This window comes from Pseudopodoces humilis, chromosome 23 (genome assembly GCF_049639895.1).
Source record: "Pseudopodoces humilis isolate 2021_Gansu_Grassland_sample_001 chromosome 23, ASM4963989v1, whole genome shotgun sequence".
NCBI classification, from domain to species: domain Eukaryota; kingdom Metazoa; phylum Chordata; class Aves; order Passeriformes; family Paridae; genus Pseudopodoces; species Pseudopodoces humilis.
Genome location: NC_142222.1, coordinates 4014785 through 4039359, shown reverse-complemented (window position 1 = coordinate 4039359; position 24575 = coordinate 4014785). Strand labels below are relative to the sequence as shown.

The window sequence follows — 24575 nt, the reverse complement described above, 5'->3', positions numbered from 1 at the left end:
TTTATGGACATCTGCTGCTCCTCCACAGCAGGACTCCAGGTTCACTACTTACCCCCTTTGACTCTATTATTTTTATCCTACTGTAATCAAACACATTTAACACCAACTCCCTTGTTTTCCCCCAGAAGGAGTTTGGTTTTAGTTAGCTCCATGACCCCAGTAACAGGAGTCACGGAGCTCAGATCACCACATCAACAGCAGGTTGTCATTTCCTACCCCAGGAAGTTATTTCAAATATATTTAAAAAATGTTTTTTTCAGACCTAACCTACAATGGTTGCTAAGTGCCTGCAACAATTAAATAACTCCCATCCCTTCCAGTACATTATGTATACTGAGATCAAGTCATGAATTGATCTTGTGACTGCTGGAAGGCCAAGAGTGAAATGAAAAATCAGACTTTAGCTGAGTTCAATTTGAGCCTTTGGGAATTGTGCTTTCCAGCTTTCCTCTCACTCATGAAAGCTGTAAAATGAAGAAAGAGCAATTCTTACATCATCATTTAGGGGTTGAAGACTGAAGTAAACAGGGCAGCTACCTTCCCTGAGCCACAGAATCACAGAACTACACCGAAATCATGGGAATGTGTAACCAGGACAGCTTTTTCTTTTGCAGATTCCTTCAAGTTGGCCCCAAAACACAAAGCCCAAATCTCATTCAAGTATTTTAAATACTAGATATTATGGCTTCTCTTGCTACCCACTCACACAAACACCATAAAGCAAAGAACCGTAACAGTCAGAGAGCTCATAAAGGGAGAGCCATTTCACCTTCACTTCCCCTTTACTCCCTCTGGAGGGAATCTGAAACTTTCCACAAAATCTGACTGCAACATTTTAAGCCAAGAAAGCATTCGTGCCATTGGAGAAGTCACCTGATAGATACAATTTTTGCATTTATTAAGTTCAGCTGAAATAATTATTTTGATGGCTTTGAGGAAAGGAGATAAAGCTTCCAAGACCCCAGGAAGTTTTACCCTGCAGACTATACCTACATTATAAAAATCAACATTACTTGTCACCATTCAATCAGCTGAGTTTCAATGTTTACTTTTTAGCAAATAACATTTACCACAAGAAGTTCTTTCTGAAGCAACTGAAATCAGCATTTACAAGAGGTGAACACCTCCTTGCAAAACAATCCCAATAAAACAAAAAAATCCCTGCAAATTCTCAGTGTCTCCTAATTTTAGAGGATAAATTTGACTATCTGCATCAGCAGCAAATATCCATAAATCCACTGAATGTGCTATTTAAGCAGCAGGTGCCTGTTTGGATCAGGATAACCCTTGATGGAACAGGGACTTTTTAACCAGAGAGAAAGAGTGTATTAGTCTGGTTATGCCTCTCAGAATACTCTGATGGTGGACTAAATCCTGAGAAGCAACACAGGACACTGGAGGGAGCTACAGAAACAGCAGTTTGGAGAATATATTCACTAGCATCTTTGCCAACTGCTCCCCATATTTATTTTTTAGTGTGCAATCTGACTTCCCCCATTTCCTGCTGCAGCAAACACTTTACTAGAACCCATTTTTCAGTAAGGCTTATTTAAGACAGTTGTGCAACATCAACCACAAGCAGAAAGTGATGCATGTTTGCAGGACATGCCAGAGGAACAACAAAAGCCCTGTGGAACATTCCATGCAGCAAGGCATCCCCGAGGACTCCTGTGAGCCTCAAGTGACAATCTTACCTTCTGGGCTGGGATCGGCATTCTTCTTCCCCACTGTCTGCCTCCTGCATACATAAAGAAAGGAGAAAAACATTAATATCTTTTAATACATGCAGAAGGCAAAGGCTTGCATTTCACTGGTTTGATTGTGTAAGGCAAGGGGAATTTTCCCTGCTCCTGCATGCAGCTGTCACTAGAGAGGAACTCACTTTCTGCTCAGCTGTCACTTCATGTTCTCCCAAAAGCCTTTTAAAAACTCAGTGTTACAGGAATTTTTGCCCCTGCAGGATTTTGCATGCCTTTGCACGGACTTCCAGTGACCCTTGCCAAACATGGCAGGCCAAGAGATAAACACATAGTTCACTTCTGGGCAAAAATCTCTGGGTTTTTATTACCTTTATGGAGATCATATTAATTCATAGTTCAGTGTCAGCAATCAAGCGTAAAAATCCACAAAACTAGCATGTAATAAACCTGACGAATCAGACTGAGTGAGCACAGATATGACCAGAAAGGAGAAATCTGACATATTACACTGCTTTAGATGAGATATTAATATGCACAATCTCTAATGTGCTGTGGAATTTTACTAGGCCTACCTACTACAGCCCAAAGCAATATCTCAGCAGAGAGATCTCAGCAATTAATTCTGCTTTTACAGATTTTTTTAATGTGCATTTACATACACCCCGTCAGGCACTGGAGATGGGGTACAGGATCTGTTGTACTAGTGAAAACTTACTATATTTGTGCAGGTCCACAGGTAAAAAGCATTTTAAAACATATCAAGGGTTTTGTCAGGGCAGAGGCATCCCATGAAAACCAGAGTTCAGATAGATGAAGGAAAAAGATAATTTTGTTCTTGGTTGCTCTAGGCTTCCCTTCTGCAGGTCTCCTTTGGAGTGTTAAGTTTTTCAAGCCACAACCAGCAAGATGGTTGCAAGAGACCTGTGCCACTGAGAGTGTTTCACAAGCTGGATTTGCAGTGACACAGTGACAGTGCCCTCCTTCCAGCATTGCCCCCGGCCCAGACTCCTCTGCAACAGGCTCCAATGATGGTCTCCCATGAACAACCCCAGGGGAGACTGTACAGCTCTTCTGAACTACACTCTTTATGTTTACTGGATACAGTGGTCCAGTTTAGTTCACTTTTTAATCAGAGTAAAGTGCAGATGCTCCTGCTGGATAGTCTTTCTCATTATTTCAATGATCTGAATCTGTGATAGATGAGAGTAACTAGAAAATGCTCCTTGCTACTGGTCTTCTATTTCTAAGAACAGGACTAGAGCACCACTGCACCACCAAATCCTTCATTTGGAGCCACCTGCAACCACAAATTCAAGCTAAAACCTGCAGACCATCTACACCAAACAAAAGCTGGCAGGAATATCTTCTACTCATCATTCCTGAGAACTGGCTCAGCAACTCGATAAGGGAAGTAGCATTCCTGACCCTTTCAAGATGAAAACACCAGTGAACTCCACAGTCAACAGCAAAGGAGCTGTTGCATCATTCAGACAGTGCAGATGAAGAGCAGCCATGGGAGCAGCCGCAGCATTTTAAGACCAGGGAGCCAAGTCCTTGAAGATCCGCAATCCTAATTACCAGCATTTCCCAGGATAGTGTACTTTCATTTCTCACCCCAGCACTGGAAAGTGCAGGCAATCCTGCCAGAACATAAGCTCCAATCGAGTTCCCTGTGGGTTTACAAGAAGTTGACTTGGGGGAGCAAGAGAAACAGGTCAGAAGGGAGGGGAAGATGTTTCATTACATGTAGAATTGCTAAAGACATGATGGTGTTTTTGAATAAAAAGTGTATTTAGCTAGAGAACAAGTTCCTCAAACTCCACAGCAAGGCAAAACAACTGAAAGAGCCCTTGAAGTCTCATTTGTGCTGCTCAGGAACTCAAGCTGTGCAAATATTTTTAATATTATAATGAATGGTTGTTTCTACCTGCCAAGAGAAATCCTTGTCACAGCAATTGGCCAGCCTGGTGTGCCATAGCCAAAAGTCCCACAAGTGACAGGAGGAGATCCTGAAATATGTAGATCATTATCTTAGCTCCCCTCAAAATTCAACCCTCAGGAGCTCAGTGTGGAGGAGGCCAGACATGGCCCAATTAATCACCATCTGTCTCTGCTGAAGCTCTTACATCTCTTTGATACCAGACATAAATGTAGCAGGTTTGTGTGAGGAACACATTCACTCAGAATATAACTGACTATGAAAACAGAACTGTAGACAAGTGTGATTTGATCAAGAGACCAATTGGATGCTACCTGGAACAAAACTAACTTTCAGCAGCTTCCTCTTCTTCTCCTCAGCAACTCTGACCAGCCTGCAGCCTACGCCTTCCCTGGACTTCATGTTTTGTCCTGGATTTACAGTGTGGTCAGATTCAGATCTGAACCACCTTCACCCCATCCGCTGTCCCCTCTGCAAATGCATCCAGGGACAGATGGCGTGAAAGAAGACACAGCCAATGATCCCGTATTTCACATATCCCTCCCCAATCGCTGCTGCCATTCCCGCTGTGCTGTGGTCACTATAAAATCCTGCAGCCACAAAACATCCCCCAAATGCCCGCCTGGAGCCCACGCGGCTGCAGTGATGCTTCTTCCCGCTAGAGGGGAGGGCAGGACAGGGATGTGCCCGCTCAGGTGCCGCTCCAGGGAGGAACAGGCTCCAAGGGGACACGGCCCCAGCACTGACACGACCCCCAAAATCAGCACCTCCACGCTTGCTCGCCATTTCCAGCGTTTTCCAAAGGCGAAGAAGTATTGCTGCCAGTACAACAATTCATCAGCCAAGACGCGGCTCAAACATTCCTTTCCGAGGACTTCTTTGAGAAGGAACATGCTCGGACAGCATCCTTGCATAGTGAATGCAGCCTTTTGGAGGTGTGACCTGTGACACCACTCCGGCTTTTACAGCTGTCTTTGCACAGGTGGTGGCAAGAATTTGGGATGCTGCCCCAGCTCCGGGTTCCCTGTACCCTGCAGCACCTGTGATGTGACCACAGAGACAGACCCAAGGGATGGCAGATTCCACAAACTCTCCTTGGAGATTCCTGATGCTGGATTGCTCCAGCCTCAAACCAGCCTCCTCCACCAGCCTGCACAGACGAGGAAGCTGAGCAGCACTGATGAGCTCCAGAGGGAGTCATGCCCTCCTTTCCTTGACCAGAAACAGAGGCCTCAGGGGAAATGGAAGGAATGAGTCGCATAGCTCTAAACTAGGCCACGATATTAAATGCAGTTTAAAGTGAAAGATGAAAAATTCCATCTCTGCTCCTTTCAGGCCATGTAGGACTGAATATGCAAAACATTAATCCTGTTTGTGCTTTGATCCACTGCCAACTATCTGTCATCAAAAGGGCAAGGGAGAGGAGAGAAATTTTGGAGTGCTGTTCTGTTCTATACAATGGGAGTCACTCCATGTCGCGCAAACAATTCTGCTTGTACAAATCTCCTTTTTGCAGACTGATGTAATGATAAACAAGATTCATTCTCCACTCGTATGTACTGGGACTGGAGCTGTCTGCCTGGATTTAACATCAGGAACATCACAGCAAGTTCTTGTACTGTAAGATATGATTATTAGCCTAAGTTATGCACCCAATAATCACTACATTTCTATTAACCAAGGAACATTTCACACAGACTACACCCTAAAAATACATCTTTCAAACCTTAAAAGGATTCCCATTTAATAACTGCTATGTATGATTTTCTGCCAACATACCTGACTGTATAGACAATGCCTGGGAAGTGGTTTTATGAGGAGTGAGTGGTCACAGACAGCAAATATCAAAAGAGCACCAACAATTTAGAGACTTTTCACCCCTTAAGTCAACATCTTGCTTGTAGCTGTGAGGTGAACACTTAGACATTACAGAAAATTAGTTAATATAGATCCCCCAAACCCACAGCAACATTTAGATGTATCCATGCCATCAAAGGGGCTTTTCAGGTAACATGGTCAAACGTCCACCACATGGACAGCTTTGGACTCAGTCTCAAAGGAGGAACTACAAAGACAAGGACTGTAATTAAATGAGCAGTCTCCCAGATCCCTGCCTACTCTTTCGCTGGCTACATCTCATCCAGTTGTTCAGACACACACTAAGTGCCTCTGAGCTGAACATGACCTTTGCTGGGAAGAAGGCAGCTGCTTTAGTCAAATCAGAGGCTGTGCAACCAGGCACTAATCCAGTCGTTAAACCATGCAAATGCTCCTTTCACAGCATCCACCAGTGTCCCAGTGTCCCTTTGTATGGGCTACAGCCACACACAGTGCACACTTCTCCATATGGGAGCTCTCCCCATGTGCCAGCAAGTATTAAGCAAGTCAGTACAAAAGCCACCCTCCCACAACTATTTGCCAATGCATGGATAACCCAATCTGGTCAAATCTTGCAGAGGGTGCCACTGCTGCAGCCACAGCTTCTCCTCTAATGCAACACAAGGCACACAGAGGAACACAGAGCAGCCACTGGATGACCAGATTCCTTAGAGCTCAATCAAATCCTGACACAGACACATGGGATGCCCCGGGGTACCCAACATCTGCACAGAACTGGCACCAGATACCCAAAGAAGCAATTCATTAGAGGCTTATGAAGTCCAAGGGATGAGGATCTGTACAGGGACATCACACAGAACTGAAGTTCAATGCCTTCCAAAATGAAATATTTAATAGATTTCTGTTCAACAGCAGACACTGCACAGAGCTGGTCCTATCAATAATCTCAAATCATCTGCTGGAACAAAGCAAGACAAATGTTTGAGTTGCACTGCCAAATATCTATTACACATTTCTGTAGCAGAGGGACTTTCCTACAGTAGTCTGAGTTGTATCAATCTCTTAAATAAACTGTGTGAGCAAAAAGCCCACACATGCTGCATTTGCAGTATGGCTGAAGTGCCAGCAACAACACTGCCTAGGAAAATGAAACAAGGACTGACTCCAAAACCTGGGTTGATAAAAGGTTCCCTTTTTTCTTGCAAGAAGCCCAAGACTGCACACAAATTCAGTGGGGGTTGAGGGAAGATGCAAAACCGTATCAGGTACTGCTCCCAGTCTGACCATGTCTAGTAGTAGTTCGACCCTTTAAAAAGAGTCACTTGGCCACCAAAAAATGGGCATCCAGAGTCTGCAAGTTCCAGATGGAAAACCAGAAATCCGCAGCACTTTGTGTGAATGGTCTGCCTGGGGAGGTGGTGGAGTCACCATCCCTGAATGTGTTTTAAAAAACACTGGATATGACACTCAGTGCCATTGTTTAGTTAAGGTATTAGGGCATTGGTTGGACTCGAGGATCTTGAAGGTCTCTTCCAACCTAGTGATTCTGTGATTTACTCAGTGTATTTTGGAAACCATCAGCGTGGTAGCAATGTGCAAGTACTCATCAGTAGAGGATAGGTCTCAAAGCTGAACTGAAAACCAATTCACTTCAGACTTCCTTGGTCTCTAGAGGTGGCTAACCTTAACCATGAATAAAAATTATGAAACTAAATAATAAACTCACCTAGCATGATCTACAGAGGAAGCTCAATGCTACATTTTGAAATACTTATATCTGCCATCAAACACATTTTAAAGTAGAAGCTGCTACCAGGAAGCCTTTGACATAAAAGTTCTTCAAAAAGCTGAGCAAACCAGGCCACAAACGAGAAAGGGGAGAACAGCACTGTGTTTTGCATAGAGCTTTTACCTCTCCTGAGCCATAGGGATAAGGGATAAACAAGCATTTCTTCAGCCGTTGTTCTCTCACCCCTCACTATTTGCATGAAATGTTTTGAATTAACATTTTCCTCCTCACATGTCTTCTGGATCTGAGGTTCCACATAAGCAGTAGCTTTCTGCAGCCAAGTGTTCATTCAGAGGCTGGCATGCCTTCTGGATTGTTTTCTGTATCACTTTGCTATGTCAGTAATTGGTATATTTAGGTCAAAGACATTGTGCTCCTGCTCACGAGAGAGAAAAAAAAAAACAAGTTCCTTATCAAAGCTTTCATCTTCCTGCTGGAGCAAAGAGATTTATGCAAACCTTGTTTAGATTAGCACTCACTAAAAACTGCAGAACTAAAACTCAGACACTTCAAGACAAAAATTACAAGCCTTCAACTGGTGCAACAAGAGTTAGGATGAGAAATATGGTGTGACACAGCCTGCCACACTACACCACAAGAACAGATTAAAAAGCAGATTACTGTCAACTGAATTTCTGCAGTGAAATCAGCCTGCCTGTTGGGGAGTACAACAGCTTCTGCCTTAATCAGAGACCCACCTAAAGGGAACAAAGAAAACCCCATATATTGCAGATATATATTCACCTTAAATGTCCCTACATCAAATGTGTATTAATATAACTTCTCTCATTAAAACTGTGTAGTAGCACATCATCTCTAGCCACTTACAGACACTTAGGAAAAAAACCCAGCAGAACTACTGTCTCCCTGAATAGATCTTCCCTCTGACTTTCAGAAGGTCTTTCAGCATACTGTAAGTATGACAGAAAAGACAGGTATTTAATTGGTAATTATGGTGCTTTGCTGAATTTAATGCCTACCAGAACCCTAAAGGTATCTGCTTAGTCTCCTTTTAGGCAAAGCCAATGACATTGTCCACTCGAAATCTCAGAATCTAGGAGCATTTGTTTCCCTACAACAGTAACAAATGCTTATGGTGAAGGACCAAGTGTGAGAAGACTCACTGGCTGTATAAACACAGGCACTGGAACTCCAGTTTCCATACTGGAAACTGTTGCTGATGTCAAGGGTATAATTTGACTAAGACCAAGTGAAACATATGCGTGTGTACACTGGTGAATCTCAGGGCAGGGCTTCTACACAGCCAAACAGTCTGTGAATAAAATGAAATCCCAGCTCCTCAGGTAACCACAACAAGCAGCTGTTCATTATCCACTCATGCAGGCTGACACATTTACATGCATGAAATTGTCCCTCTGCAATTATGCAGGATGGACATTCACACCTCAGACCCTCTCCAGTCACTGCCTGTTAAAAACACAGACCTTACTCAACCTCCCAATGCCCTCCAGAACTTCCAGAGCAGCCCTGGCCATGCACCTCCTCACCCACAGGGCTCACATCTTCACCTCTGAAGCTGGGCCTGTTTCCAGCTGGAGAGAGAGAGAGAGAGAGACTCTCCTCAAGTGCTGCATTAAAAAAGTGGCAGCTAGAATTAAACAAGGTTGAAGGAGCCTGAAAAGCAAACTGGCTAATGAGCCATACGCAGGGAAGTTGGAGAGCTGGATCTGCAGCTGATACTCTTTAACCATCCATGAGCAATAGGAAAGCATTACAAGGAATAAGGACATAGATCAGACATGACCAGCTTCTGGGTTAAATTACTTTCCCATTGACACAAAAAAACATTTGAAAGTGTTTTTAAGAGAGGAAAATATTTGGTTTTCACTCATGTTGAAAGGCTATTTTAGGAGGAGGAGGGTGGAAGGAAGGGAGGTACATGGCAAAGGGAAGGGTCTTTGTCTTGCAATCAGCAATCTTCCTGTTAGCATCTAGTTTACCTTGGTGCACGCTCATTTGTATCCCTGCAGGAGTTATCTCAATTAAAAATCAGGGAGTTATTCTAGGGCTCTGATCAAGTTGTAACTCCAGAGCTTTGACTTTTCCAGTATGTACAGTAGGGTCACTAAAACGATGCTGATCCACCTGCAACATACATGAAATATGTTATTCTCATAATGGAACAATAGAGGTATTTGGATACCGTTCCTACTTATGTCATAGCTGTGTCCATAAAATGAAGCTGTGCCAGCACAGCCCTCTTGCTAGAAGTCCAATTCCTGGTCAGCAGCAGCATAACCAGGCAGTTTTTTCATTTTGATATCTTGCCTCAAATTCCACAGATCAAAGCATACGCAGCCATCCCTGAGACACGTTTCAGCTGCACCTTCACCCCACACCAGCTTGTAGAGCCCAGGGCTGCCTGTAACACGAAAGCATCCTTCTCCCTGCCAGAATGCTACAGGAGACTCTCACATACTCAGCTCCTCTAAGATCCAATCCCTTCAAGTCCCTGTCAAATCTCCTCTTGACGTAAGAAGCACGCAACACAGAGAATTAGGAGCAGCGCAGAAATCTTTGTGACCTACCCAAAATAAAAGCACCAGCAGCCAGGCCACTCAGGGATCTTGGCATGTTGCATCAATAATTAAGAGATGATTCTCTAGATGAAAGATATTCTCAAAGGGGGAAGTTATTTAACACCTATGAAGATGAAATAAAGACTCTGAAAAGAGAACAGAGCAACACGCAGTCTTTGCAAATTCCACAATGCCCAACCTTTAAAAAGCAGAGAGGAAATAATTAATCTTTCAAATTCTTTACATTGCTTAACCTGAATCTGTGTTCAACAGTATAATTACAAGTTGCAAATTATTACCTAGCATTTGTGAGAAAAATAACAAAAAAAAGGGGTATCCAAGCAACTACATTGTACAGCGTGTCTGGATGCAGCAGCATCTGCGTTGGCACTTGCAGGCTGCTATTGCATAACCCTGGATTCAAGCAGGAGCACAGCCGGGGAGGCTCTGCTCTATTGCAGTGACATATCCAGAACAGAAGTGGCTGGTAGAGCTTTAACAGCAGGAGTTTAGACTCTAGATCAGAACAGGAATTGGCAGCAAAGTCCCTTCACCTCTAGCCTCCATTTGGGTAAGGAAAAACCCCCAAGTGTTTCAGGCAAAACTTCAAAAGGAATTGCTGGGACAGCTTTCTGTGCATGCAGGACACAAAGCAGAGTCTGTGGAGAGCAGAGGGAAAGGAACGCCTGAAGATATTCTCTGGCAAGATGCTGCAGAGAGAATCACAAGGTACAGAGCGTACTCCTTGTACGCTCCCTGAGGTGCAACAGCCTCCCAGCTGCCCCACTTCTGGCAGGGGACTACTGCTATTAGAACCAGGACATAACAGTTATAAACTACTCGGATTCACTCACTTCTTCACAAAATACTCCCAGGTATTAATCTCATGTGGTTGGAATTAAAGCCAGAGCAATTTTCTTGCCTGACACAAGCTGTCTTATAGGCTCCTGCATGCTGTTTCTCTGCAGTAGGGTTCTGCCTACACTCTTCCAGCACACCATGCCTACAGCAACTGGAGATTCAAGGAGGGGAGTTTCTGAGAGACCAAAAGCAAGGCAGTAAATATAACACCCCCTCAAGAGAGGCTGAAGAGAAAAAAGAAAAAGGAAAATGAAGCTAGGGAGTAGAACAGGGTTTTCTGGATGAGTCAAATACTAGCAGAACAATGTTGCATAACGAGTGCCCCTTGACTTTTATTATTTCTCCCAGCCAGCTCCTCCAGAAATTTATTTGTTATTGTTTATTTGGGTATCAGTCCAAATTGCTGTGGGAGGAAAGAAAAGGAGAAGAGGATATGCTGTCAAGCTATTAATTCTAGCGCTGTAGTCATTTAGCACTCTCCCACTATTAACAAATCAGTGTCCTGTTTACTGAAACACTCTCTAGAGCCAGCCTGAAAGTTAAATGGAAAACCAGATGTTAATTAGCCTCTTGCAAAAGTGACTCCAGCACTGTTTCTCCTCAGTCAGGATGAATTCTGCCTTTGCTTATTTACCCACTGCTCTGTCCAGACCAGCAGTGCCATGTCACGTCTCTCTGGAGCAGGCAGGAGTCGGGGAAGCAGGAGCCCAGCAAGCAGCACATAGCTGGGAGCATCACTCTTGAAATTTAAGCTTCTGCAAAACATTACATTGCAATAAAGGCCAGGCTGTGTCAAAAGCCAGGAGCGACTGTGGCCACCAGTCATCCTCCCATTCTCTCAGGATAGAAGTCACTTTTCTACATAAGAACATCAGTAGCAGCAGAAAAGCTGTACTCAAGCAGAATGCAGGGTTATGTTTGGTTCTTTCTCCCTCTCAGGAAGGGAGAGCCACTGGCAGCAGGTACAGCTTGACCTGTCAAAGGGACACTTCCATACAGCCACCTGCCCTCACTCTGTGCCAAACCTGGCTGTTTCCTGGGGCAGGAATGCTTGAGGCAGAAGCCCACTGTCCAGAACAGCCTTTAACAGAAGGACACAAACACGGTGCCAAAGGCAAAGGAATCACATTAGTCTTGGCACAAGCCTAGATTTGCCTGACCCCAGGAAGTTCAATGGATGTATCAGATTTGCAGCCCTGTGGTACTTGTCTGTATAATCCCAGCCTCCTTTGTGCCATCTGTTTCCCCTTCGGCAGACTGGCCATTAGAGACTCTGTGCTAAAACTCACATCTCCTTAGTAACAGGTTTTTGTTGATCTCCCCCGCATCTCCAAATCTTTCTATCAATCCAGTAATCTAGCAGGATTTTCCCTGCAGGGGATACATAACAGCATCAGGGGAAAAAATAAATATATGGGACAACAGAAACACTTTAAGGCGAGGGTAGAAGGTGTAAAAGGGGAGTGCATGAAGCTACAAGAGTTACAAGTCTATGGAAACCAGATGTTCTCATTATACTGGAGCAAGGCACCTTGCATACCTTCCCAGTGCCAGGTGTGAGATCTCATCTAAGCACTCAGTACTTCACTGTTTTTTTTTTCTTAAGGAGTTGCCAATTGTGAACAATTTCTCATCAATACACAAGTCTTCAGATAAAATACCCTACACAAATCCTGCATCCTTAAGACCATCTTCTCCAAGATGTCAAAGGTAAAAACACTGCCAATCTCAACGCTGTGCAGGTAAGGAAGGACTGTATTCCCCATCTATAGTCTATAGAGACTGTCTCTCTTACCACAGATTTTAAATCACTGATTGCTGGCTGCTTTTGGTTCTTAATCCCTAAATCCCCACACTCTCTTCTTGAGGTTAATCCTGTTAAAACTCTCCTTTCCCTTCAGCTAGTGCCTTGAATAAATAGCCACCTGAAGAGCAGAGCTGCAGAAGCCGATGTTCAGAATACGGCTCTTCCCAGAACTCTGTCCCACTGCAAGAGACAGTGTAAAGTTCTTGTTGCTGCCTGTGCCAGAAAAGTAAATCAAGATTAGCTAGGTAAAGGCAAAAGGCACTCCTTATGGATTGTTTAAATCAGCAGGAATCAATCATCCAGTCCAATCCAAATCCCCTAGCTGCTTTCTGCCTTAAGATAACTAGAAACAGGTTTATGTTATACTAAGATAAAGCAGCCTTAAACCAGAGTAAACCCTTATGAAAAAACCTCCCCTTTTTGGGAGGAAAGGAGAACTTGCCTTTGAGGTCAGCTCTAAATGAGCTACAATTACAGCCATATAGGCCACGTGGGATTTGGAAAAGCAACACAGATCAGCGAAAGAAAATCACCTCTGTAGACTCTGCCGGGCTGGTCTGGCCCAGGCAGTTCCCTTGGCACTTAGCCTGTGGGCAGGAGAGCAAAAGCAGTGCTAGGACACCCTCAGCCTACCAGGAGAGGCCAGTGCCGTACACAGTCTGGCACATGCACACCACGAGGACAGTCTCACTATGCACAAAACATCAACAGTCTGACCCAGCAACGATGTGTATTTGCTCAGTAGAAAAACAAAACACACCCAGTGAAGACACAGAGAATTTTGACTCATATAGTGCAGAGAAAGTCAGGACAGGTGAGTAAATGAAAGTGTGCCCTTTTCTGACAGGTGAGACCCTACCCACTTCCAGTGGCATTTGTGCCCCTGGGAGAGAGCTCTGCGTGGTACCATCCTCTGGGCAGGAAGTGACTGGGTGCAAGAGAACTCCTTAGACTGGGACAGTTTTTAGGTCAGTGACACCTGCCCCCGCAGCTCTCACATGCATTTGTCTTACTCTCATTGTGAAGCTTGGCAAGATGCTCTGGGGCAGCAGGCACTGCCTGCCCGAGTCAAAACACTGCACATGGGCTCCCTGGTGTGTGCCAAGCTCTCCAAGCCATGCACTGGAGCCAGGACTCGGACCATAAGCTCTTTGTGTTCCTGGTCATTCACAAACAAGAGAAAGAGAAATCTGGTTTTGAGGGCTGTTTATCAGCCTAGTGCTTCCAAGATCCTAAGTCTCAAGAGTAGAGAAAATGAACGGCCCCCTCAGCTTGCTGCCTAAGCAAAGAGCCAGCAAGCAGGACATGCATTCTGCCTCCCAGGGTAAAGCAGTCACACTGAGTGAGGACTGTGGGGTATGAGGACAAAGCAAGGAGCCTGCACGACTCTGCAGTACAGCACATTTCCAACTCCATTCACGTGGATATGGAAAGCCGCCGCTCAGTCTCTAGTGCGTATTTAAATGCTCGTTCTGAATGGCCAATTAGTCAGAAGTGGAATGTTTCTGCATTCATGGAGGAGCTATTTTAAGATTGCATTATGCTCTCCGCTTCCATTAATATGAACAAACAAAAAAAAAGGAAAGGCGTTACACCCAGCAATGCATTTGTCTCAGACTTGAGTGCTGCATGTCCAAAGTCCCAGTGCCAGCACAGGAAAGTTGATGAGTTCTGTTAGTGACAGGTCACATTCTTCTTCACAGCTCCTGAGATCACCCAGTCATCAGGTTTGCCAAATCTTGGTGGAACAAGTCAAATCTATGTGTTCACTGGCCACCTCTGCTGCAGACCTGTCAACCTGCATCTTCTAGAGTTGTGTTAAACCTCCATGGGAGTCACCAAACTGAAAGAAGTACAACCAGACTAGAGCAGCATCTCACGTGTCCTGCAGCTCCAGAGGAGGCTGACCCAGATACTCTCATTCCAGACACCACTTTGCCTGCTTGTGTTGCTCCCCAGCGCTGCCTTCACTCAACCATAACCAGTGCACATCTATACCCCTCTAGTGCCTCTGGATCCCCTTCCAGGCCCTGGAGGACCACAGATATTTGACAAGCTGAATGTTCAGAGGAACTCATTTTGGAGCAAACTGAGAATTCTCAGGATTTAAGCTAACAAAACTCAAATCAATAAATACTGTTGAGCTTTCATGAAAAACAAAGGCAGTTTTAGGGAAAATACACATTTACGTTTGGCCAAGACTGACCCCTCCCAATCCCTCCTGCATGTGTTAGGAATGCAGCTGTATCCATAACATCCATACACAATCATCCATCAACCCCTACTTCCAGATTTGTTTCTTCCACCCTCTCCAAGCCTGGACTGCAGTATCAGGGTTTGATCAGTGTGGTTTTCAGAGAGGGAGACTGGAGGAGTTAAGAAAGGAAGCATGGATACAAGCATTTTTTCCAAACACCACACAGAAGTTCCATGCCAATGCCACAACAGATATTATTTTAATTCCAAAAATCAATAATCTTAACAAAGGGCAGATTGAGTAGAGTCAGTTTTCTGTCAACAGTTTTGCTTTCACTAACAGGTTTATTCAGATAATTTTGAAGATCAAAACCACAGAATCCAACAGGTACAGGTATAATAAATCTCATTAAAACCAGAGCAGGTCAGCCCTCTGATGAACTTAGGCTGTAGATCCTTCTAATACTCTTGAAGAAGGCTTGGGTGACCAGCCAGATGAGGATTCCCTCAGCTCACAAATCCACATCTTCTGAGCCAAGTGGAAATACTGTATGAGCTAAGGAAAATAGAGCTTTGTGTGTGGGTTGTTTTGGTTGGTTTTTTTTTATAATGTGAAGAGCAAGCAAAGTCTCAAATTATGCATCAAAAGTAAGAGAGTCAGAGCTTAAAATAAAATCCAACTCGGAGAAAAAAAGGTGATATAAAAACATTGTATTAAACCAGTATTACTTTGATGTTGGATTCAAATCTAAAGAAATGCTTAGCCCACGCAGACATAAAAACTACAAAAAACTCTCATTGTATGGGAACTGTATAAAGTACAGCTCTGTTGAAACATGATTTACACAAATGCAGAGGGGGAAATGCAGAGGATTGAACAGCAGTAGCAACACATATACATATATGTATGTGTACATATGTGTAGATATATAAATGAAAAACAGCATTACATGGTGTCAGGGAAATAAACAGAAGGATGCCCAATGCTGGAAAATGCTGCTTAAAATAATAAACCTAATATGAATTCTGACCTTGTGAGTCCTCAGTCCTGGGAGGGCTCTGCTTCCACTGGACATAGCACAGGCAGGTAGTGAGACAAGGAGCTGGAGACTCACTGACAGCACTTTCAGTGCTCCAAAACTTCGGCCATTGTGGTGAAAACAAAAATTCTTGGCACAGATGCAGTCATTTCAACTTTGTTCATTTTACTGCAGTAATAAAGATATTGCTTTACAGTTGATATATGCAAAAAATGTGGATCAGAAAGACTGTTTCTAACTTTCTCAGTTAAAGCACAACCACCCACCAAGGATTAAAAAAATCTCTTTCCCCAAGATGTCAAGGTATTTCTTTTACCAAAGCATTGTGTTTTCCTGTTTTTTAACAAGGATAGTAAGAGAAAAACTCAGCTTCTAATGCAGAAAACACTTCTGTGAAACTATGGAAGAGGCAGAAAATCCTGGGTTGCATTTAACTAGGGAACAAGGTCACAAATTAAGCAGTCTGAGAATTTCTGGTAGCTTAGCCCTGAAAAAGTTCCCTCCCTCCTTTTTTTTTCTCCCAACCCCCTCCACTACTTAGCTCAAAATGCAAGACCAACAAGGAAGAACACATGATACAGCCTACATTGGTACAGGCAAATACATGGCTGAAGTCACAGGAGCACATTCTTCAGAGCTCATGAACCATCACATGACAAACATCACAAGAAGTCAATTTACTAAATGCAATTTAAACTTGAAGTTAATGATAATAATAAAACCCACAATGGGAATGTCTCACTTGAAAAGACAGCAACAAACAAAACCAAGATCAGTTCTCATGTTCTAGTGCTACACATGCAAGCCAGTATTGCTTACAAGTCCCTGATAAATACTTGTAGTTACACAGCTTACACCAAATAAAAAAGCTGACCAGCAGCCAGGGAAGATCTTATCAATAAGCCTCTCACAAACATACAAATATTGAATTTTATTGCAAGCACTTGAGCTAAATCTTTTCTGATTCTACATGTCTGAAAACAAGCAGCCTGTTCATTTGCTGTAAAGCTTATAGGTATGAGCGACTTCTTTTTCAACAGGAGGACATGCAAGGCTCAATCCTTCTTAGCTGTCACAAAGTACTGACAGCTATTCAGAACACAGACAAGCTCTGCTTCCAGCTCCGAGCAGACAAATGGAAATAAAAGCAAAACTGCCTCTTAACAAGATGTCATTGTACAAACTGATGTTCATACTTTACCTGTATTGATTTCTGTACCAGGACAAAGGAACTTGTTTTCTAATTTCAAGCGCTATTGTCATTGGAAAAGTCTCAAAGCTATATGAACATTTTATCCTGACAATTTAATTAGAGATTGGTCCAATTGTAGTGCTCAACATCCAGGGATCCTGAGGCTCTTAACTGTTTAAAAAGGTTGCAGTGATCTGCAAGCCTATCATCAAACAGATCACTGTAGACTCATCCTTGGGATTAAGTCATCTCTATTTGTGAGCCCTTATGTGATGATCTGTTACAGAGCGTAAGTACTGCATGAAAGCCTCTTCAAGGCCTTCACCACCATCTGTGAATTACATTATTAACAATGGTATGAACTTCCTAAGAGCATCTGGTTCTCTCCCCACCCCCTTCTCAGATCACTGGGAAGAGCTCTTCAGTATCAAAACAGGCACAGGCAAAGCTGTTTTCCTCTTTTCCATGCTTTCCTACCTCCTCCCACCCTTCAGCAGCAGAGGATAGATGGGGCTCAGCTCTCCATTTCCACGCCCTGCATGTTTTCTGCACAACCCTTGTTATTGTTAAATAAAGATGGACAAAAACAACTCCGTGATGTGTGTACTACAGGCATTTTACTGGGAAAAGCGGAAGTTTATTTCATCGTTTTGCAGAGGCAGCATCTGAAGTATGCTGAGAAATGTGCTGAGGCACAACGGAGACTGCACAGTCCCACCCCAGGACTTGTTTCCCACCAGCACAATTCCTGACATTAACCAAAACCAGGCAGCAGCCACTCAGCCAGCTTCAACAGTTACCGCCGTAGCAATAACTTTCTACATGCTAAGAAGTATTTTGTCATCCAAATTCTTTCACCAAGGATGTTTCAGAAGTTTATTCTGAAATCGTACCAGCTTCTTGTAAACAAGGAGGAGAAAGAAGCAGCATCGTGCAGGACACTGGAGTACGCTCTCCACTGAACTTTGCACAGAGTTCACATCAAACAGCCTCCTTGGCTGCTCTAAGGGATCATTTACTCTTGCAGGAACAGAGCCTTCCTATCTTGTTTTCTACTACTTGTTCTTCAAACCCAAACCCAGCTTCTCTTGCTCTCCAAGTAGGGCTTCTTGTTGCCTCAACTCTCTGTGCTCATCAGCAGCAGTTTTTCCATTCTGTTTTGCACAATACCATTCTTTAGTTGCACAACAGTTTGCAATTCAGGCATCGTTACAGCCCTGTTACACATAGCATCTTCCTCTGTCTTAAGTTAGCAGCAGCGTTTCTTGAAAGAAATGAGCAGTGGGCAGCTCCATAAAGACTTGTATTCAGGGGGAAACAGAATCCAAAACTAACAATCCTGCAATGTGCAGTTAACATGAGGAAAATACTGGGTGAGGGGAGGAAGACAAAACTCTTTCTGCACAAATGCACACAAACCCTTCTAACAAACTGTTTCTCTTATGCCCATGTTTCAAATAAATAAGTAATCAGACACATGTTGATGTGCTCGCACAGTTGCATCTAGAACGTGTGACTACTGTAATTAAAGGTAAATACAGAATTTCTTCAAGTTTATAAAATAATAGCCAAGTATTTGGGGTCACCATCAGTCCAATGTTGCTCGAATCCACACTCTGTGTGGGCTGTAAGAGGAAGTCTGCAGTTACTGCTGACCTCAAGCTACACGAGGGGAGGAAGCCTCCAGGGCAGTTCTGCAAGGGTTTAATCTCATTATGGTCATTCAGCTTTGGTATCAGGCAGGTCAAAATGAAGATGGATCATTACTCAAACTTCTGGGAAAGCACATGGCTGTGTTTTTACACAGCCATTTAAAAAAGTCAAGGGAGCCACAAGAAAATTGAGCAAGTTTTATGAGTGGCTTTAGACAGATGGCTTGACAACAGAATCTTGTCTTATTCCCTGCAGCTTATTGGGAGGGATGCAGAGAGAAGGAAAGTCAAGAAACTGGCAAGTCTTAGAGCAAGTTAGTGGCAATTAGAGACAGGCTCTGCCAAGCCCAGGTCCCAGCATACAGTGGGAGCACAGAGTCCTATCAACAGGATCTTTGTAACACAGGTATCTTGAACAGTAGCAACTAAAATTGGAATGAACTGCCATCTTTCAAACAGTATGTACAGGTGACCACGTAATCAAATTAATTAATATTTTGCTAAACCAGTGCATTGAATATTACCCGATGAGCTCATTTTTGGAGGCAGTTCAACGCCTCACTTCTAGGACTGATGTCAGCATCACATGCTTGGAGAGGATCAGTCTGCAGCTGGATATTTTAAAGCCTTCTATTAGGAGCATAGAAAAGTCAGCGGATTTCAACAGCATCAACCAATGAATTTTTGTTTTATCACAACAATTTAGTCACCAGACCCCACTGTCAATATCTCTGTGAGAATACCAGGCCATTTCAGACACTTCAAGTCACTAGACGGAAACTGAGTTGTTTCAACAGAGAAAGTTGTGTTTCAACAAAAAAGGAAATCAACAGAAAGACAAGGAAACAGGAAACTCTGATTCTGACTGGCTCCTGATAAAATAATTAACCTTTGAGAAACTAGACTCAGCAGCTGTAAAAATACATAAACAAACAAACAGTAGCAGAGCAAAGGGTGTTGAGCATCAGCAACCTTCCAGGCAGCAACATTCAACCCTGAGTTCAAATCGCACTCACTCACAGACCAACTGTGATGTCATCTTTTATTCTGACATAATGCAGGATGTCACTGAAGTTCAGTGGCAAGTGTTCATGCAGGATCTGTGAAGTCTCAGCACTTTGATGCTCGCTGCTTGCACTTTGTACCAACAAGCAGGAACAGATTTGCATTACACAAATAAGCCGTGTCTTTATTGTGCAACTGCATGCAACTTTTTTGGAGAAAAACAATGCTCAAATACAAGGAGTGCTGTGTGCATCAGGCTGCAGAGTGGGTGGCAGTCATGTTGTCAGAAAGCACTCAGCACTGCTTACCTCCACACCCATTGACTTCAGCAGAAGGCTACATACGAAAAGTCTCTGAAGATGAAGCTGAAGTGTTCCCTAACCCATGGCGCTGTCCATACACTATACTTAAGAAAGAGACAAAACAAAAACCACAGAAGTGAAGCAGCATGAAATTGCAGGGTTTGGGTTTTTAGTTTTTAAAAACTCTTGCAGTCCCCGTTCCAGTTAAGAAATCCGACTGTAAACGCACCAGCTGTGAGAAAGCCCTTCCCAACGCTGCCTGAGCCTTTGCCATGTCTGGAGTGTAGGACGAGAACCACAGTGTTTAATGCATGCTTAGAGTGCTCCCAGAAGACCTTGGATGAGGATGTGTTAAAGCTTCATGGTCAACGCAGATGTTAAATTGTTCAGTGAGACTGCCTAGGTTAGTCAGGGGCTGCACCAAACCCCACAGCCCTCACATGCAGCACAGGACATGGCCCATTTTAAAGATCCCTGGGAGCTTCTCTACATAAAGTTCACAAACTCTGCATCGGTTTCATGGACAGATCAGTTCATCCTTCCCCAGGCTACTAATTTAATTTGTAATAGTTTTAAGAACGGGAGAGTCAAAGGCACAAAGTCCTAAACCTCCATGAATGTGAAGCCCCATACACAGGATTGCAGAGCAAGGAGCAGCTCAGGTCCTTCCAGAGGAGCTGGCAGAGACCAGATATTTGAACTTTGGCATGTGATAGACCCTCTTTGCACTCTGTGAACTTATGGGTGAGAATAAACAGGTTTGGTGCACAGGCTGCAGATGGGGAAGGTTTCTATAACCAAGACAAACTCACAGTACTCCTAGCAGTTAACTCCAGAGGCATGTGACTATTTTCAGATTGCAGCTTTTATCCCAGTCATAGAAAGATGAGACTAAAGGAAATAACAAGATGCTTACATGTCCAAGCTCTTATTTAGCTGCTTGTGGTTCAACAAGGCGTTCACTTTCATTTTAAGATGAGGCTTATAAATTCAGTGTACCCCAAAGATTTTAAAGTGAGAAGAATGCATCCTTCATTCCAAACTAACCCATCTGCAACCAGAATTCCTCTGTACAGAGTTCCATGCTTTTTCAAGGGTTTGAACCTATTTGACAGTTGTATGACGCTCAGACCAGCCTGCACATTTCTCTCTTTCTCTCTCTTTGTTTTTTTTAATTTTAGACTTAATGTAGCATGTACTCTCAGAAAGATTTACAATGCAGCCTTTTGTAGTTAACTTGCTCCAAGTTGGGCTACTGCCAGGTTGTTATCAATGACATTTTAAGGCAGATGAATGAAGTTCTTATTACTGTGACAAGCAGAATTGTGATATGGCACATGCATACACTGAAAGAAGAGAGCTTGCTATTAGTTTGTCAGGTTAATAAATAAATAGCAATTTAATGAATGAAAGCCTTTTATTAGGAAACAAATGAACAAAATTAATATTTATAAAGCTTTAGTGGTTTAGAGCACCCTTTAAAATAAGATTATTCATTTCAGTCACAGCCACCATCATGGATTAGAGACTCTTGAACACAGCTTCCCCTCCTAATTCTCTTATCATAGCAGTGCAAGGCAAAAAGTGAAGCTCTGCCTTCTGAGCTGTTCAGCCAGACTCAGTTTGAGATTGACAATATTGAAGGCCCATGACAACAAACATTTCTTTTACATCTTCAGTACTGCAGCTAAAGACTACACCTGTTGGAAGAACTGTTGGTTCCTTATCACAGCAGGAAGTTCTCACATTTTACACAGTGTGCTTCCACACCACACAGAGCACTGAACCTGTGCCAAGCCACGAAGAGCAACGCTGCACGTTAGACAAACTATCAGCACTCAGCCAGGAAATTGCTCCCCATCTGCCCCCGGAAAAGAGTCTGCACTAAAACCCTGCTGGTATCTCTTACCCTTCAGGGTTCTTCAGCATCTCCCACAGCATATGTGGAGAACGTTCACTGCCAAAGTGAAGTTTGAAGAGGATGAAGTATGTCCAGGATGTCCCACTTCCCAGGGAGCAAATGAAATTCTGACACGCACAGATCGCTTCTTACCTCAAGCTGTCTCTGTCATATACTCCCTTTGGTTCAAGGCATTCTGTGCTCATCTGTCCTAAAATCAAACTTGCAAGTTTAAATTTAAAACAAGCTGAGTAATTTTGGGTTGGGTTTTGTGGGGCTGTTTAGTTTTGGTTTTGTTGGGTTTTCATTACTTTACTTTTTAAATAGGGCACTTATCAAATTCAGGACCAAGATGGGAGCAAGTGCTCAAGCTCAAAAATTTATTTTGGCTCATGTCATCTTTTCCACAAATACTAAAAAAAAAAAAACAAACAAACAAGAAACACCTTTCTCAAACTTTTCCTTTCTCCTCAACACAAAGTCAAATTTGAACTTTCTGTCATATGAGAAGCAGATAGAAACTGCCCCAAAATAACCATCTCAGCCATGTACGGTCAACACGAACAGATCTAAGTTAAACAGAGCTTCCTCTCAACCAGAGCAGTTTCTGGTTTATGTGTAAAGGAGAAAAATTCCACTTCAAGGACCAGAAGTGTGGGTTGCAGAAGCATGTGGCACAGTTGTTATCTTTGCAGCATGAAGTACAAGTTGAAACCAGAGATCTGTAAAGTGTATGCGAAAAATATTCATTTCACCCACTGAGACTGTGCAAACTCTATTCCAGTCATACTATAAATGTTAACTAGTAATACCTCCTTTGCCTTAAAGGATCGTACAACTATGCCCAACTTTTGGGAAAGGGGTTGAAAATATGCTCTGCTCATATTGGTTTTACCTGATAATCTCTTATTTGAGATTCTGGAGCAGAGCAGAAGCTGCACAAAAGGACAACTCCCTTTCAGCACCACACAGTGAAGTGGTGAGGGATGCAGTGGCAGGCAAACACTAAAAGCAAGAGATATATATTAATAATATATATATTATTATATATACTATATATGTTAATAATATATTATATAATTATTTAATATTTAATGTTATATATTAATATACATCATATACATTAATATTACATAATTATAATGATATATAAAATATATAGTTAATATATAAATATATGTATTAATAATATATATTAGTATTTTATTCCCATGTGCAACTGTAATTACAATTTTATGCAATATTAAACTTGAACCACACTACAGGGGTAGCTACTGTCTCAAGATTCATTACGAGGTGGAATTCAAATTCAGGCTTACACATTCTATTAACTGCCGCAGTACCAAAATACTACCAAGGAGGAAGAAACACCACAAAGAACAAAACAGTCTAAGTTGTCCTGTCTCACTTCACTTTTTGAAGTCACAAGCTTGCTCCTCCACATAAATACAACTGAGCTGAAAAAAATAAAACCAGAGCTCCCAGTAACAAAACTCCATAGATGTTACATAATAAAAATATTTGTTCAGAGCGTGAATTAAATTGTTGTGAACCATTGTGCAATGTGAAAGGGAAAAGGGGAGGGCTGTCATTTCAAGGTTTGCACTTCACTCAGGAAGACAATACAGCACCTAGGTAGCTGTTTCCTACCACATCTTGAAACACTGTATTTAAATACAGTGGTTACAGCATCTCTGAAGAACATGCCCAGAGCTGTTTGTCTTTAAACTATTTAAAACTGTTGAGGAGGTCTGCGGAAAGGAAAACAAAACCAGAAAGACAACAGAAACAAAGAAGAACAAAAAAAAGAATCAATCCTTATTCCAGAAACACCTTTATCTCATCACTTAGCATTTCCTCTTGTACCTAGGTTTAGCTTCTGTCCGTAGGTCAGAGAGCTGAGTCACTTCCCTGCCAGCCCCACAGCAACTCGTGAGCTAATTTTCAGTGTGACACCCTGTTTCCTATTGAAGATTCTCCAGAACACATAACTACTGCAAGGAAACAGCAGGCTCTAAAGGATAGCTGCTACTGCACAAGAAGCTCACAGACATCAGCTGACTCTCTGCAGTCCATGCAGGAGCTTCAGAGACCTGTGGGAAACTCCATTTTTAGATGAACTGAGTGAAAGGGTTGGTCCTGCACCACTCAGAAGAGTCAGACTACATCTAACTACCAACTAGCTCTCCTTTGGAAAGCAAAGCATTTTACACATGCAAGGCACATGCCCTATCCCTCATTCTCATCACTGTGTAAAAAGGGTAGAGATGAAAAGCCTGACATGTTTTGTTTCGGGACTTTTTTTTCTGAAGGATCCTAATGTACACATTTCTCAGATGTCAGCTGTTGAAGCTAAATCAAGCCAGTTGAACAAGTCTTAAAAGCTCTTGCTGCAATTTTAAATATCATAGTTCTGTACATCAAAACAGAAGGGACACGGTAGCAGCCAGTGAGAATAGAATAGCCACTGGGACGGGACTGGCTTTCCACATTAAAATTCACTTTTTGGATATTTAATTCAGTTACAAGCTGCAGACCAACTCCTGAGACAACATCTCTGGAATTTACTTCTCCAAGATCTCCCGTGCTTCTCCATTGGCAGAGCAGTGGAAAGCTCAAGCATCAAAGCCACCTCCTGAGCTCTGGTATGAGATCAGTAGAAGGACACTATGATCTCTGATAAAACAGTTCTTTCAAAACAGGACAGATGCAATACTCTAATGTCTTTGACTACTTCAATACAAGTTTACACTGTGGCTTTAAGCTCCCCAGTAATTTCATCCTGAAACAGCCCCCACCAATGCAGTAATTTC

At 42.8% G+C, this 24575-nt stretch overlaps 1 protein-coding gene across 1 annotated transcript in view; it reads right to left on the bottom strand.

Moving 5' to 3' along the window:
• SSH2 (slingshot protein phosphatase 2) overlaps positions 1 to 24575 on the bottom strand; it is a 91931-nt gene that overhangs the window by 61365 nt on the left and 5991 nt on the right. The window contains exon 2 of the mRNA XM_005525761.3: positions 1695 to 1738. Coding sequence (XP_005525818.2) covers positions 1695 to 1738 — 44 coding nt within the window. The remainder of the gene's footprint in view (positions 1 to 1694; positions 1739 to 24575) is intronic.